General features: G+C 37.3%; 1 protein-coding gene across 1 annotated transcript in view; it reads right to left on the bottom strand.

The window, feature by feature from the left end:
- The window catches only part of LOC124783695 (dolichyl-diphosphooligosaccharide--protein glycosyltransferase subunit STT3B), an 85,459-nt gene that overhangs the window by 2,940 nt on the left and 67,694 nt on the right, over nucleotides 1–14,825 (bottom strand). The window contains exons 10-13 of the mRNA XM_047254041.1: nucleotides 7,764–7,935; nucleotides 7,458–7,631; nucleotides 7,265–7,378; nucleotides 5,753–5,877 (exon numbers count right to left, since the gene is read on the bottom strand). Coding sequence (XP_047109997.1) covers nucleotides 5,753–5,877; nucleotides 7,265–7,378; nucleotides 7,458–7,631; nucleotides 7,764–7,935 — 585 coding nt within the window. The remainder of the gene's footprint in view (nucleotides 1–5,752; nucleotides 5,878–7,264; nucleotides 7,379–7,457; nucleotides 7,632–7,763; nucleotides 7,936–14,825) is intronic.

The raw sequence follows: 14,825 nt of genomic DNA, 5'->3' as shown, positions 1-14,825 counted from the left end.
GGCTGGGCATCCTACTGCCTATGTGGAAAGTAGCGGGAATATACCACATCACATTCCCAAGCAGTACATGGAATGTCTCTCCATGTGAAAGATTCCAGAGTTAAAACTTCCTCTCATTCGGATCTCCGGGATGAGAACACATTGAGAGAAGACATATTTGAAAGGAAGAAAGGGACAGTGAATGGAGGAAAGATAAGAATTGGAACAGGGAATGTGAGGACACTACTACAAGCAGGAAAGTCACAGAATGCAAAACAGGAGATGAAAAGAAAGAGATTAGATGCCCTCAGTTTGTGTGAAATGAGATGGGGAGAGAATGGGGAGATAGAAAGTGGAGATTATACCGCTCTTTTAGTCGGGGAAATCAAGAGTGGTGAAAACAACGGAGTAGAAATATTGATAGGGCAAAAGTTGAAAAATAAGATAATGAAGGTACAATATATTGATGGAAGACTGATGAAGATACAACTGAAGGGTAGTTCAAAAGATTTGGTGTTAATACAGGTATACATGTCAACCAGCCAGCATAGAGATGAGGAAGTGGAAGAATATTAAGAGAAAATACAGTAACTCATCGAGAAAGAAAACAGAAATGCCTGCGTTATCATCATGGGGGACTGGAATGCAGTGGTGGGTGAAGGAAGAGATGAAGATGGAGTAGGACAATTTGGATTAGGAATAAGAAATGAGAGAGGTGAATGACTAATTAGTTTCTGTAAAGAAAATTCATTAGCAATTGGTAACACATTATTTGACCACCGCAAAAGGAGATGTTACACATTGATATCAAATTTGAATAGGGAAAGATATCAGTTGGACTAGGTCCTGATACAAAAAAGGTTTAGGAACTGTTTGAAGAAAGCTAAAGCTTATCCAGGAGCAGATATAAATTCAGATCACAACCTAGCAATGGGAGAAATACAAGTGAAGTAGGAAAAAGTCTGGAGAGGTAAAGCAAAGGCAAGACTAAACATAGAAAGACTCAAAGAGGTAGGAAAGGCATCAGATTTTGGAAAACAGATTTATGAAAAAAATGGCAAAGATGAAAGTGTTAATGACAAATGGATAAAAATGAGGGAAGGACTCATGGACTCTGCCAAAGAAATACTAGCAATTAGAGTATCCCAAAGCACCAGGGAAGAATGGATAACAGAAGACATATTGAAAAAGACGGAAGAGCAGAGAAAGTGGAAAAGTGTAAGTGAAACTTAAGAAGGCAAAAAGAGGTACAGGAAACGGAATAATGAATTAAGAAGAGAAACTGAAGAAGCAATGGAAAAATGGATGAACAGAAATACGACGAAATAGAGAAAATGGAGAAAGAGGGACAGTATGAAATGATGTATAGACTGGCCAGTGAGATAGTTTTTGAACGTAAAAGAAAGACGAATAACATGGAAATAGAAAGAGCAGATGTACTCTAGCAGAAGAACCACAGAAGGTTTTGAACAGGTGGTAAGAATATATTGAATGTCTGTATAAGGGGAATGAAATGCAAAGCGAAATTAAGGTTGAAGAGGAGCAATATGTGCCAGAAGATGGACAGGGATTCACCATCTTGGAAGCAGAAGTACAAAAGGTGCTGAAGGAGATGAAGAATAGGAAGGCATGTGGAATTGATGATTTGCCAGCAGAAAGGTTGAAGAGTCTGGGAAACAAGGCAAGAAAAGAAATAGTCTACTACTGTAATGAGATATATGACAAAGGGCAATGGCCTGAGGACTTCCTTGCAACAGTTATGATACCAATAGAGAAAAAGAGAAACACTAAAAAATGTTAAGAGCACCAGACCATCAGTCTACTTTCTCATGCAACTAAAGTCTTGCTGAGAGTGTTGAATAGAAGGCAGTTATGTGATCTACAAGCTATGGTGCAACCACTGTGCTGCATTCTACATCAGCATGAGAATCAACAAGCTGTCTGTCCACATGAATGGCTACCAAAAAATTATAGCCAAGAAACATCTGGACCATCCAGTTGTTGGGCATGCAGCCCAACACAGCGTTCTTCATTTCAATGATGGCTTCACAGCCTGTGTCATCTGGATCCTCCTTACCCACACCAGATTTTCCGAATTGCGCAGGAGGGAGCTTTACCTGCAATAATACATTCCCATAAACCTGCTGGCCTCGACCTTTTTTATTCACTGCCCTTCACCCATCTATCCCCTTCAATGTTCCCACTCCAGTATTACACAGCCTAATATTCCACTACTCACCCACAGTCTTTTTACTTCTCTTCTTTATCATCCCCCTCTTCCTGCCCTCCATCTAACTCCCAACTGCACTTAGCTGCCCTACCGTCTCCCCACCTTGTTACTGTATGCACCCACGAGCAGCACTTTACCACCCGTTATCCTTCCCCCTCACTTCCTCTCCCTCCTCCTAAGACCCACCATCCAGACTGCTTCTCCCAACATGCCCTGTTTCTTGCAGTCTGGCCTGGGCAGCCAGAGATGGTGGTGTTTTCAAGAATGTGTGTGTGTGTGTGTGTGTGTGTGTGTGTGTGTGTGTGTCTAATTTGGAAGAAGACTTTTTGGCCAAAAGCTTAGTTGTTCAGCAGTCTTTTCGTTGTGCCTTCCTGCAACTCAACATCTCCCCTAAACAGTGTGTATCAAACTATCCTTTTCATAATACTGTCAATATATATACAAACTAAGAAATTCCAAAACAGGAGACTATTGCATGCAAATAATCTGCACCAATATAAGAAATATTGTGTTTTATTTACAAAAAAATATTCTAACACAATGATTCTATTCATTATCACTTTCACAGTCATCACTACCAGAAGAACCACTGTTGCCATTGCTATCTTCTCACCGAGTGTCATCCTCAGTTCTGCCACTGAATGTGTGATACATTTTTTGAAGGACTTTTCCACCAGTGGTAGTGGAATGGAGTTCCATACCCATTTTACCCACTCACAAATCTGGCACTAAACCAGCCACTTGTTTTTTTTTTCTCCCCCCCCCCCCCTCCCCCCTCCATCTGGCGTGAACTTGTAGTTTTCATTATCCATTCATTCATTGCTTGTATCACTGATAATGAGCAACTTTGAATGGCCGACTTATATACACATCTTATGGTTGCAGGATGAATGTTAGGTCTACAGGAATAATGATCAAGACAGTTTTCCCTGTGTCTCACACTTCCTCAGTTGTAGAGCACAGAAACTGTCCACGGCCAACAGTTATGTAAATTCAGTAATGCACCAGGGCTACACTGCAAAACGTGCGTCACCCAGCCACCCACAAGTCATTGTCCATCCACCCTTTTGGATACACTCTCACCAATATGCCTTTCGCTGATATTTCCAGAATAATTTTCCTTTTAAATAAGGTGGTAGCTTTCGCCCATTGCCAGTTACACACAACATCACTAACCACTTTTCTTCTCATTGTGGCTAGTTCGTAGACTGGTGATGGATAACGCTTTAATGTTCACAGTGTTGTTGAGTGGAATCTTAAAATAGACTAGTGTTCGATTTGCGTTACCAATTTGTGATAACATATCGGAATGTTCATGGTGCATATTTATCACGCAGCGATGAAAATTCACTACTTCTTCCTCATAATCACCTGTCAGTTCATTAAAATCTTATTTAAGCAATAGGTTACGGCTTGCGCATGCAAATAAGCAGAGATCAGCAATACTCCCAATAAAAAGAAAATACTCCAAGGCTCTGTTTGTAGCCCTTTCCCATTTATTGTCTGCAGTAGCTACCCCCCCCCCTCCCCCCCCCCCCCTCTCTCTCTCTCTCTCTCTCTCTCTCTCTCTCTCTCTCTGTGTGTGTGTGTGTGTGTGTGTGTGTGTGTGTGTGTGTGTGTGTGCGAGCGCGCGTGTGCGTGCATGCATGCGAACACCCCGGCCCCTTCCCTCATGCACAAACAGAGGGTAGGTACTGTCATTATGCTGATATATACATAAATAAACTGTTTAGTCGCAAATAGGCACAACAAAAAGACTGTCACAATATAAGCTTTCGGCCAACAAGGCCTTTGTCAAAAATAGACAACACACACACACACACACACACACACACACACACACACACAAATGCAACTCACATATACAACTGCCTGTGACAAGAGAAACATGGGAAAGAACAGAAAGGATGGACAGTGAGTAAAGTAATGCATTAGAAAATGGTAACAAAGGAAAAGAGCACTGAGATAGGACCGAAGAAAAGCCATCAGGCAAACTTCATACTTTTTTGGACAAAGGCCTTGTTGGCCAAAAGCTTATATTGTGGCAGTCTTTTTGTTGTGCCAATCTGCGACTCAGCATCTCTGCTATATGGTGAGTAGCAACTTTCCTTTTCCTTATATTGTTACATTCCATCCTGGATTTTCCACTGTTTGTTAAATAAGCTGTTTAATACATGCAAGAGAAAATCTGCAAAAATTCAACATGACATATGATAATAATACCAAAAAGTCACTTGTTGTATCTGCCTTCCTCAATACTTGCTGCAGTCCATAATAACTATAAATATTTGTGCATAAAATTTTTGGATAAGTTACCATAATCAAGCTTGTGTAGTACCACTAAATAAATATAAAAACATATTACACACATGGCAGTGAAATACAGTGAATTCTATTCAATTGAAGAATTCTTAGAAACCAATCATTGTGTGTCTTTTCATTCTCAAATAAGCTAGTTATTTTCTGTATATGTAGTTGATGATTGTAAGAAACTTGACTCCATTGTAAACTTTGATGAAGCCAATTGTATTAAAAATACTGAACGGCGAATAAAATACTCTATTCTAAAAGTATTCCATTCTATTTTCCAGGTCAGTTTGATTTTGACCACAGTGGATAAATAACATATTTAAAATAAAACAATACAAAGTAGCAATGGAATCATAGAACCAGGTGATGAGCATTTGTATTTACATCATTTGAAAGCAATTGGACTGGACCCACAAGGAAATAAACAGAAGAGTAAACACATCCTGGAGTACTTTTGGTAAATTACATAATGTTTTCAAAACCAAGCTTTCTAGCAATCTGAGAAGGAATGATAGCAGTCAGTGTATATTACCAATTCCGATTTATGGCTGTGGGACATCACATTTTAATTTAAAAACCATTCAATGGCTGAAGGTTGCTAAGTGAACAATGGAGAAATGTTTGGGAGAGGGGTGGGGTGGGGTGGGAGGGTGGGGGGGGGGGGGGAGGAGGAGGTTTACAGTGACATACTGGAGAACAAATAAGTGACTAACAGAATCAACTAAGGGTAGAAAATATAGTCATAACTGTACAGTCATGAATGGTAGAACATAGAGCAAATTGAATAGATGATAGACGGAAGTTCTTTCCCGAAGTCCAAGATATAAGAAAGACCTGAGACAAAGGGCTGCTGGAAGATGAGTAGAAGACATCAGAAGACCTGGAGAAGCAATATGGATGCGGATAGCCGAAGACCACAATGTATGGAAAAGTGTACAGCAGGCATTTTTCCATCATAGGATGGATGGATGGAAGTGGTGACGACGACAATGATGATGATGATGATGATGATGATACTGACAGAATGTACAGTTTGTGTATGAATGTAAAAGCATATGAGAACAAATGACACCACTTCACCACGGGGTTGGCTTCAGTTATTGATAAAATATCCACAATATTTACCATGGCAATCATTTCATATTTCAATATATCCACAGCTTACAACAGATACTCTATTGAATGCCCAAAGGGTAAAACATTAATGCTTGCAGCAGTAGAGTAATTAAATACCTGTATATTCTGACAAGCCAGTGTTCAGTCGTATAGGCTTCTTCTAAATATGTTAGTTCAAAATTCTTATTTCCAATTATTGCATTTCTTGTTCTATCGAACCCTGCTGGACTTCGATAATCAAGCTGGAAAGTAGAGAAACATTAGTCAGTGTTATAAAGTTTTTTAGAATTTTAAATTGTTTCATTATTCAGTATCATATGAATTTCTAGGTCAATTTAAAATCTCTTACATTAATGGTTACCTTAAAGCAGAAATCAAATACATCACCTAACATTCATTTAATTGCACTGGTCTGATGACGAAAATGCTGGCTTTTCAGAGACTGAAGCTTCATTTCCATTTATACAGAAGACTATGGTTACAATACAGTTCCAACAACTTCTATAACCACAGATGGAAACATTACTGTTAGTCAGTAATTAAAATTTGTGTGATGCATCAATGAAAGAAATATCCTGTATGAGGAAATGTGCTATCTGGTGTAACATTGAAGTATTTTAGATAAACTGTAGTCCAAGCTAGACACCAATGCAAAGAAGAACATCAGTAAATCAACACAATAAGCAAGAATTCAGTCTCTCAAATACAGAATCAGTTCTGGTACAAGTTTCTCAACGATAGAGGATATAAGTGATATTATTTGTAGTTTTGCCTCAGCTTGTATTTAGTGGATGACAGAATTGGAGATGGCTTCCAATATTGCACACTGTGCCAGCCAAATACCAACACAATGTAAAATTTGTAGCATTCATGTCAGAATGGGAAGCAGGGAAATATTATTTGTCAGAAAAAAATTGAAAATAACAATTGTGAATCGCATACCAATAGTCACATCATAAATAAACTGTAGAAGTAATTTATCTTTGGTAAGAAAATATTAGTTTTGTTAATTTTAATTCCTACACTCATGAGATTCACTTGGACTGAACACTGTGAATAAAAGCATTATTCAACTTATGTCAGAGCAGAGCATCTTATGCAATCAGCTGCATACTGTGGAATTCATAAGTTAGCAGAAAAGCATCTTTAGATTTTGAATATGTCTTTATCAAAATTATCTTCTTGTTCATTTATAGGTCTCAATGTATCAGAATGTTCAATCATTATCTTCAAGAAAAAGAAACTCTTGCCAAGAAACAAGTGATACATTTGCAGATATAATTAAATTGCCTAAAAGATAAACTAAGCTGACTCGCTCCAATACATGCATTGACAGATGGCTAAAATAATCGACAAGTCATGGAACCAAACTAAGGAAGAACAGTCATTCACACTGCACTGTCGTCAGAGTTTCTTACCCACATACATGTGTAAAATGTGGAGGAACATTACTCCTTAGATAAAACATACATGGGTGAAGCATTTTGAAGCAAAGAGTTAGCAACACTTTTACTATATAACACCAAACAGCAGTTTTCACACAAATGTACTTAAAGATTTTAAATCTAATGTGCCATCATTTCTCTTTCCAGGTCTTCCTTTACATATAATCCAAAATTTGAAAATTACCTTCAGTTCTCCAAACTTATAATAACTTAGTTTGTACATCAGGCAGTTGAGAAGTGTGGGTGTGCCTTCAGCATCAACCCTGAATTCCCCACGATCGGTGAAATAATCACTCTCCTGCAGAATGGAAAATATGTAAGTTTTACTAGGCTGAAATTTCAAATCCAATTATCCTGCAATACACAGCAGTACATACCCGAATGTCTTTCGGATGTTCACCTTCAGCTATTCTAACCATCCACAAAAATTTGTTGATGTCATCACCGGAGTATCCTATAACACCACCAAATATAACAAGGACATAATCCACATCCAAAGAAATCATTATTTTGTAGGCTTCACTTTCATTTGATGACATTGCTTTTCCTACCTGAAATAGAGATATGAAAAATATGACCTTTATGTTTTGACAGTGTATGTTACAAGATAATCAAATCTATGACAACTTTCCATATTATTTTGTCAATGTGTACAAACTGAAGAAAGTATAGCAACTACACACCAATGCAATATGGCTGTTGTTCCATGTATTGTTATCAACCAATGTTGTACGATTTGCCATTCCAGCAATCTGATATCCATAGTCCCACCAACTCATTACTCTAGCATCACTATGTGTATTTTGCGACAACCAATAATAAGCTTCACGAAAATCATCCAAAATCTGTCTGGACCTAAAGGAAGAAATAATTACTGACATGAGACTGTTAGTTACACTAAAATGTATTCACAAAAACAATATAAATTGAAAAAGAGAAAAGAAACAAACATATATGAGAGTGGGAAAATATGATAGTGAGCTGTGAATACACACAGAAACTAAATTGGATAGTCATATCTTAGGTGTTGCCCTACAAAGTACACATATACACACGCACACACACGCGCGCGCACACACACACACACACACACACACACACACACACACAGCTGCATTGTCCTGGTGTTGGTACTCAACTCCAACTCAACTGTTAAGCACAATATGGTTGACTTCAAAGGCTTGTTAACTACCCTAGCCATTTGCATCCTACTACTAACGCTAACTTCTCTGAATTGTGCAGATGAAAATATTCATTACAGCACTACGTTGGAGAACAGAAATTATCATTCATATGACAACCTATGCTATTACTATCTATAATTTACCCAGACGAGGGAAGGATATTGGAAGGATATTGGTTCCAGGGCACCCAATGATATGGTTATCAGCAAGCCTACAGATATGAACGTGCCTAGTAAGATGAACAAAGTCTTTTATCATAAGCAATCTTCTTGGGACAATGACCCATTAACACATTTTAGAGACTTGAGAGATTGTCTAGCAATGAAAACAAGGACAGCAGCTACTTATCAAAACATTCAAATGGATAATGAAAGCTCACATGAGAGCGTGCATTTCAATGCACACATTCATCGCTTTTCCTCATGCTTAAGTAAATCTATAACAAAAGTCATGACATCAAATATTAAATAAAGTGAGAATTATTAACTGATAAGAATGCTACAGCTTCTTCCCTGGTACATGTGGCTGGCTAACCCTAATAAAAACAGAGAAACAGCTAGGCAATGAGAAAATAAATAAAAGTTGATTAACATATGTATACACAGATACTAAAATTGCTTAAATAAATACTATTAAAACTGCTTAAATAAATAAAATCTTAAATAAAATCTCAGATAAAAAAATATATGTTAAGAGATAAAGGGACACAAAGTCTGAATTGTAAAAATATAATTCAGCTAATCTGAGTGGTTTGACTACTGACTAAAAAAGAATAGAACAGTCACTCTGAAAAACATTAAAATAAGTTATCAGTAATTTGGCAAAGAATTCGGAAAACACACACAACTTTTCATTTAAAATGGAGGAAAAATCAATATCAGAAAAAACTGCCGCCCTCTTGTTGGAGTATAAAAGTCTATTCAAGTTATATGTTGCACACTGACATGTGTACACCACAAGCAACACAGGCCGCAAACACCTGGTGAGTATTTCATCTGTGTGACTGAAACAATGTTCATCATCACAAAACTGTGGGCTTCACCAGCTTTAATTTGGTATTTAGATCCACCAACCACTCATTTTCCCACTGACACTTAATGCACTCTGCAACACTGAGAGAATAACATCCAAGGCACAAAGGTAGATGTGAGTGTCCCTTGCTGCCATGTCAGCTTCCTAGATTTTCCAAGATTTCCATATGGCCCAGTACACAGCAGAATGTTGCTTCCTTCCTTTGCAGAAGTAGTACATAAAGAGCATCCTGTAAGCTTTGGACCACTTTGTGTGCTGGGTACATTTACTGGATGACCAGCAGGGCCTTAGATCAGACTAGAAAATTGTTTCACTGATAGCCTCTTATCGGTTCCAGAGTCTTTAAGACAGCACAGAGCTCTGCGCCAATGACTGTAAATTCATCTGGAAGCTGGCTCCTAAAAAAACACTAGCATAAACTCCTGACAAGCATACAGTATGGCCTTGCTTAGTTTAAGTTTTGATACTTATCTAAAAATTTGTAACAGGTTGGTTTGGATGATTTCTTGTACTTAGTCAAATTTAAAAACAGCCTTTTCCTCACTATTAACCAAGGAGGATACTTGCTCCAACACTGTGTTACAACATTTAGGTCCATGACACAATGGTCTGCAATTAGCACCATTGCCCTAACTCTAAAATACCTTGTTATCCTTCTGTGATTTACATACATTCATTTTTCTGACGGTTAAATAAGAGGACTAAAAGCTGGGGACTGGGGCACTGACAGACTCTTATATGCATGTTGCCACCGTGAGGATGGATCTACAGCTGGTCTTGAAGGCTCCTGTTGCCAATCTGTGCCCCCATGGTGAATGAAGTCCAAGGTCCTTAGATAGGATGGTCATGCAGACACATACACAATACAAGTGTAGTACATTTGTGATCAAACAAAAGCTCTGTAAAATAACAATAGGGAAGATATGTTTGCCTCAAAGTATCCACTACTATGACACTACAAGAAGTTTGCAGCCTTCAGAACTCTTGCCTTTGCTGCTCCTGAGTAACTAACAACATTATAAAAAACATTAAATGAATAAATTGTGTTCTGAATAGACAAATTGAGCTGTAGTGGAAATACGTAAGCTGTACTGAAACCTTCACACCAAGCATATGATGCACTTAAACTATGAAGGTAAAAATGTTTGTGTGACCATGTCAATGAAATATTTAAATAAAGATTCAAATGGAATAAAACTATCTATGGATGCAGTGGATCGAGTAACAACAGGAACGTAAATTATTTTTAGGATAAAAGTAAGTTACTCGACAGGTAATAAACCTCCTGCACTTGAACCTAATGCTGAGAGAATCAGAAAAATGGTAAAATGTTTATGGCAACAAACAATAAATTTATTACTATAATACAAACACATATTCACTGCATTAGGAACAAAGTTAGACCATTTTTGCAATGCTGGCAATGATGAGGTTGTATCTGTGTCAGAACGTTGGCTGACACAAGATCAGAAAGAATATTTTGTTCCTCAAAGTTTTTCTGTAGGAGACATTGTGCACAGAAGTGACATGAAGAATGGAGATACTCTATTATTTATTAGAGAAACTGTAATGTATTCTAAGATGTGTGCTAGTTTGGTAGGTTGGCTGATTTGGGAGGAGGGGACTAAACAGCGAGGTCCTCGGTCCCATCGGATTAGGCAAGGACGGGGAAGGAAATAATCCATGCCCTTTCAAAGGAACAATCCCCGCACTTGTCCAAAGCGATTTAGGAAATCATGGAAAACCTGAATCACGATGGCCAGATGATGGGGTTTGAACTGTTGTCCTGAATTCGAGTCCAGTGTGCTAACCACTGCACCACCTCACTCAGTGCGCTAGCTCGTACTGCACTGAACTGGATGGAGAATTTAGTTGTAAATACTGAACGTAGAGAATATCATAATTGTTTGCTTATACAGATATCCAGATGGAGATGATTCTTTTTTTTTAAGATATGAGCTACTTATAAGGAAAATATTAAAAATCTAAAACAGAATTCATTATTTGTGGTGATTTCAACACTGAAATTGCCAACACATATAAACATATTACAAGAACATTTTTTAATATCTTAAGATCACTGGATTTATATTGTACAAACTACAACCCCATACAAAGTAGTGCTTGCTTATATAATATTGTAGCTAATTTTTCAACAGGTATTTACGATGTAAGACTTGCTGGTAGAGCTCTAGCAGATTATGAATCATTAATTTTAACTTTCTGTTGTGAACAATTGTCTTAAGTCAGAAATATCAGTCAACAGCAAGTCTAGCCTTACATGGATAAGTGGACCAAAAAATGAATATATTAACTTATTTATTTGTAGATTTGCTGATGTTAGCTGGGACATATACATACACACACACACAAACTGGAACGGGTGCTGATGAAACAGTTTTGGCGATTTGCAGAAAAATCTCAGTGTTTTGGTTCTGCTGTTCACCATTAATCAAAAGTAACACCAAGAAGAAGTAAACGATTACTTTTAAACCCAATAAGTGAGCTGAAAAACAAAATCAAGCAAAATGGCACATGTGCATTAGACCTGTTAAGACGCTGTGCATTAGACCTGTTAAGACGCTGAGGCACATAGGAGAGATGCCTTTCATTTGAATGTTGTCCCCCTGAAGGACATTATAAAAGACGTCAAGGTTCCCTAAATGGGCTGTTATTTGTTACGTAATTTAAAAAAAAATTCGCACTTTGCTTTATTTTTAATGCATGTGTATAAGTCTTCCCTGGTGCACTCAAAACTGGTACAATGATATCAGTCTTCAAAAAGGAACACATAGGTCTGCCCCAAAACTACCAGTTTCTATTATCGCTGTAGTAACACTGTTCACGTTTACGTCACACTTCACTTAGCGTAGACCGGGACTGTGTCCTAGGCATGCCTGATGTTAACTGACTGGGCGTGGCCCATGCTGCCTGAGTTGTTGTTACGCCGGCAGAGGTTACAGTGCTGTCAGAATATCTAATTCCTTGAAGAGGTACCTACATGACAACTGTGAATGTATACCACCTATTATTCTTACTGTTCACTGTTGTGCAATCAATACTTTCATTGTAATAACTCCAATTAATGATTTACCTTACCATGTTGCACCCAGGCAACGTAAGAAAAATTAGAACAATGAATTGGTTTTCTTCTAATGAACTACTTTGTACTCCTGGTAAATAAAGGAACTAATTCTGGTGTTAACTAAAACTGCAGAAAGAAAACTGAACCAGAAGGGCTGTTTTAGCCAAGTCTCCACAAGAATATCAACTGTGTGCTATATCATGTGGAAACTGACTGATGGAGTCATTAATGGTTATCTGACGATGGCATGTTTTGGTGTTTGCCAGTCACACATTTGCAACAGCTTACCGATATTGAGACATTCATGTTATGCTGTGAGAACAGAAAAGTAATCAGAAAAATGAACAAAGTAAATCTTAAGGAACACTGCTGACCTCCATTTATCAAGCTGAAGGTACTGACTGCTGTGAACCTATACATATAAGAGCATTGCTTGATGTCAAAAGCAGCTTACGTGAATTCAACATCAGGGGAAATATATACCTTCAAAACACTAGAGGCAAACCGAATTTCGATATACTGATACACAGACTGACAGAGACTGCAAACTCACATAAAATAAAAAGCTTTAAATATCTGCTCAGTCCTTGCCTTATTATATTTTCAAAGTTAAGATATACCTGTTTACTGAAACACCCATTTCACAAGGCATCAGAACTATTCGAAATAAACATTATCAACATTAGTTTTTAGAAATATTTCTAAAAGAACTGGATGATGATGATGATGATGATGATGATGATGATTAGTGTTTTAGGGCGCACAACAACGAGGTTATCAGCGCCCGTTCCCAAAAGAAATGTTGACAAGTGCAGCCAAGATCTGTTAAACAAAGATCAGTTCAGAGCCGATCCTTAAAAGAACTGGAATTGAGGCATCAAGGGGCCAAGAAGGAGAATGCATTTTTTGAAAAATATGAGTTAAGTGCAGAAAGATATAGGGGCACTCCATGCCAAGTGGTCTAATTTAGCAAAACGTTCCCACGTAACCATCAGAGATTTTGCTGAAATTTTTTGTGAATGTTTCCACACATTGGTAAAGTTTTTTTCTTTTGCCAATTTAATCCTTGCAGGGATATAATCATTTGTTTGACCCCACAGGGCAGCTATCAATAGTGCACCTGTGAATTTTTGGCAACTTTGAGACATATATCCAATAATATTTTCACGAAAGAACCAAGACTATGCCATCTTGTACAACTTTTTGCAATCTCTTACGTGAAATAATAAAAAAAGATTTCCTGTGCAATTTTCATATGGATCATCAGAAGCAAAGTCGGCTGAGAAAATAAACACATGAAAAAACCTGAAGTTTAGCTTTGTATATCTCTGGAAGTAATTGCAGGATAAATGTGACATTTGCATGTAATAAGTTATCAGTTGACAATTTTTCTAGAAACGGCAAAAATGGCCTTTTTCCCCCACTTTTACAAAAAATATTCTTCCCCAAACTCTTTTAAACCATTTTCATTAGAAAGACCATGTTCTCCACCACCTAAGAAAGTATATTTAGTTTTGCAATGCAAGCATATAAGGCCCTACAAACAACAACAAGGTGGAGTATATTGAAAATGGGACCATGGTACAACTGGTACTCAAATCTGACGTATTTTATTATGTTCTAAAATTGTTTAGTACTCTTTGTGGAAACTAATATTGAAAGTTCTGGCAACTAAGAAATGAACTTGAATCAGAAAAAACAGGAAATACACAGTCTTTTTGACATCTCTACAGCATTCAGCTCTATTTTTTTTTTTTTTTTATCAAAGATGAAATGTAGTAGGGAAACAAATGAAAATGACAGTTCTCTTTTTTGTGATTCTAATAAACTGAAGCAATCACATTTGAAAAGGGTAATTTTTCGAGTTCTGTCTTATCAAAATTCCTTCCCAAACAATTCCATCAGTGACATTATCTTGCCAGCAACATAATTTTCATCACGAAATTCTACCAGCAGAATACAGGTCAATTTTCAATACACCTCCACCTTGTCTTTGTTTTTAGGGCCTTATATGCTAGGGCCTTATATGCTCACATTGCAAAACCAAATCTAGTTTATTAAGTGGTTGATAACATGGTCTTTCTAACAAAAATAGTTTAAAAGAGTTTGCAGAAGACACTTTTTTCTAAAACTGGGCCAAAAATGCCATTTTAGCAATTTTTGAAAAACTGTCAAATTTGCCATCAGTTTGCACACTATTGGAAAGCAGTACGAGAATGAAATTTTATATTCTAAGACACCGTATTAGTAAGTTATTAGCTGCAAAATTTAAGGTTTATCCCACAATTACTTCCGGAGCTACAAAAAGCTCAACTTAACATTTTTTTCGATCATCTATTTTTTTCAGCCGACTTTAGTTCAAATTATTCATCTGAAAATTGCTCGGGAAATCTTTATTCATTATTTCACTTAAGAGAGCGCAAAAAGTTTTACAAGAAGGCTTA

The sequence above is a fragment of the Schistocerca piceifrons genome, chromosome 1 (assembly GCF_021461385.2).
Source record: "Schistocerca piceifrons isolate TAMUIC-IGC-003096 chromosome 1, iqSchPice1.1, whole genome shotgun sequence".
Lineage (NCBI taxonomy): Eukaryota > Metazoa > Arthropoda > Insecta > Orthoptera > Acrididae > Schistocerca > Schistocerca piceifrons.
This window is presented reverse-complemented; position numbering and strand designations above follow the sequence as displayed.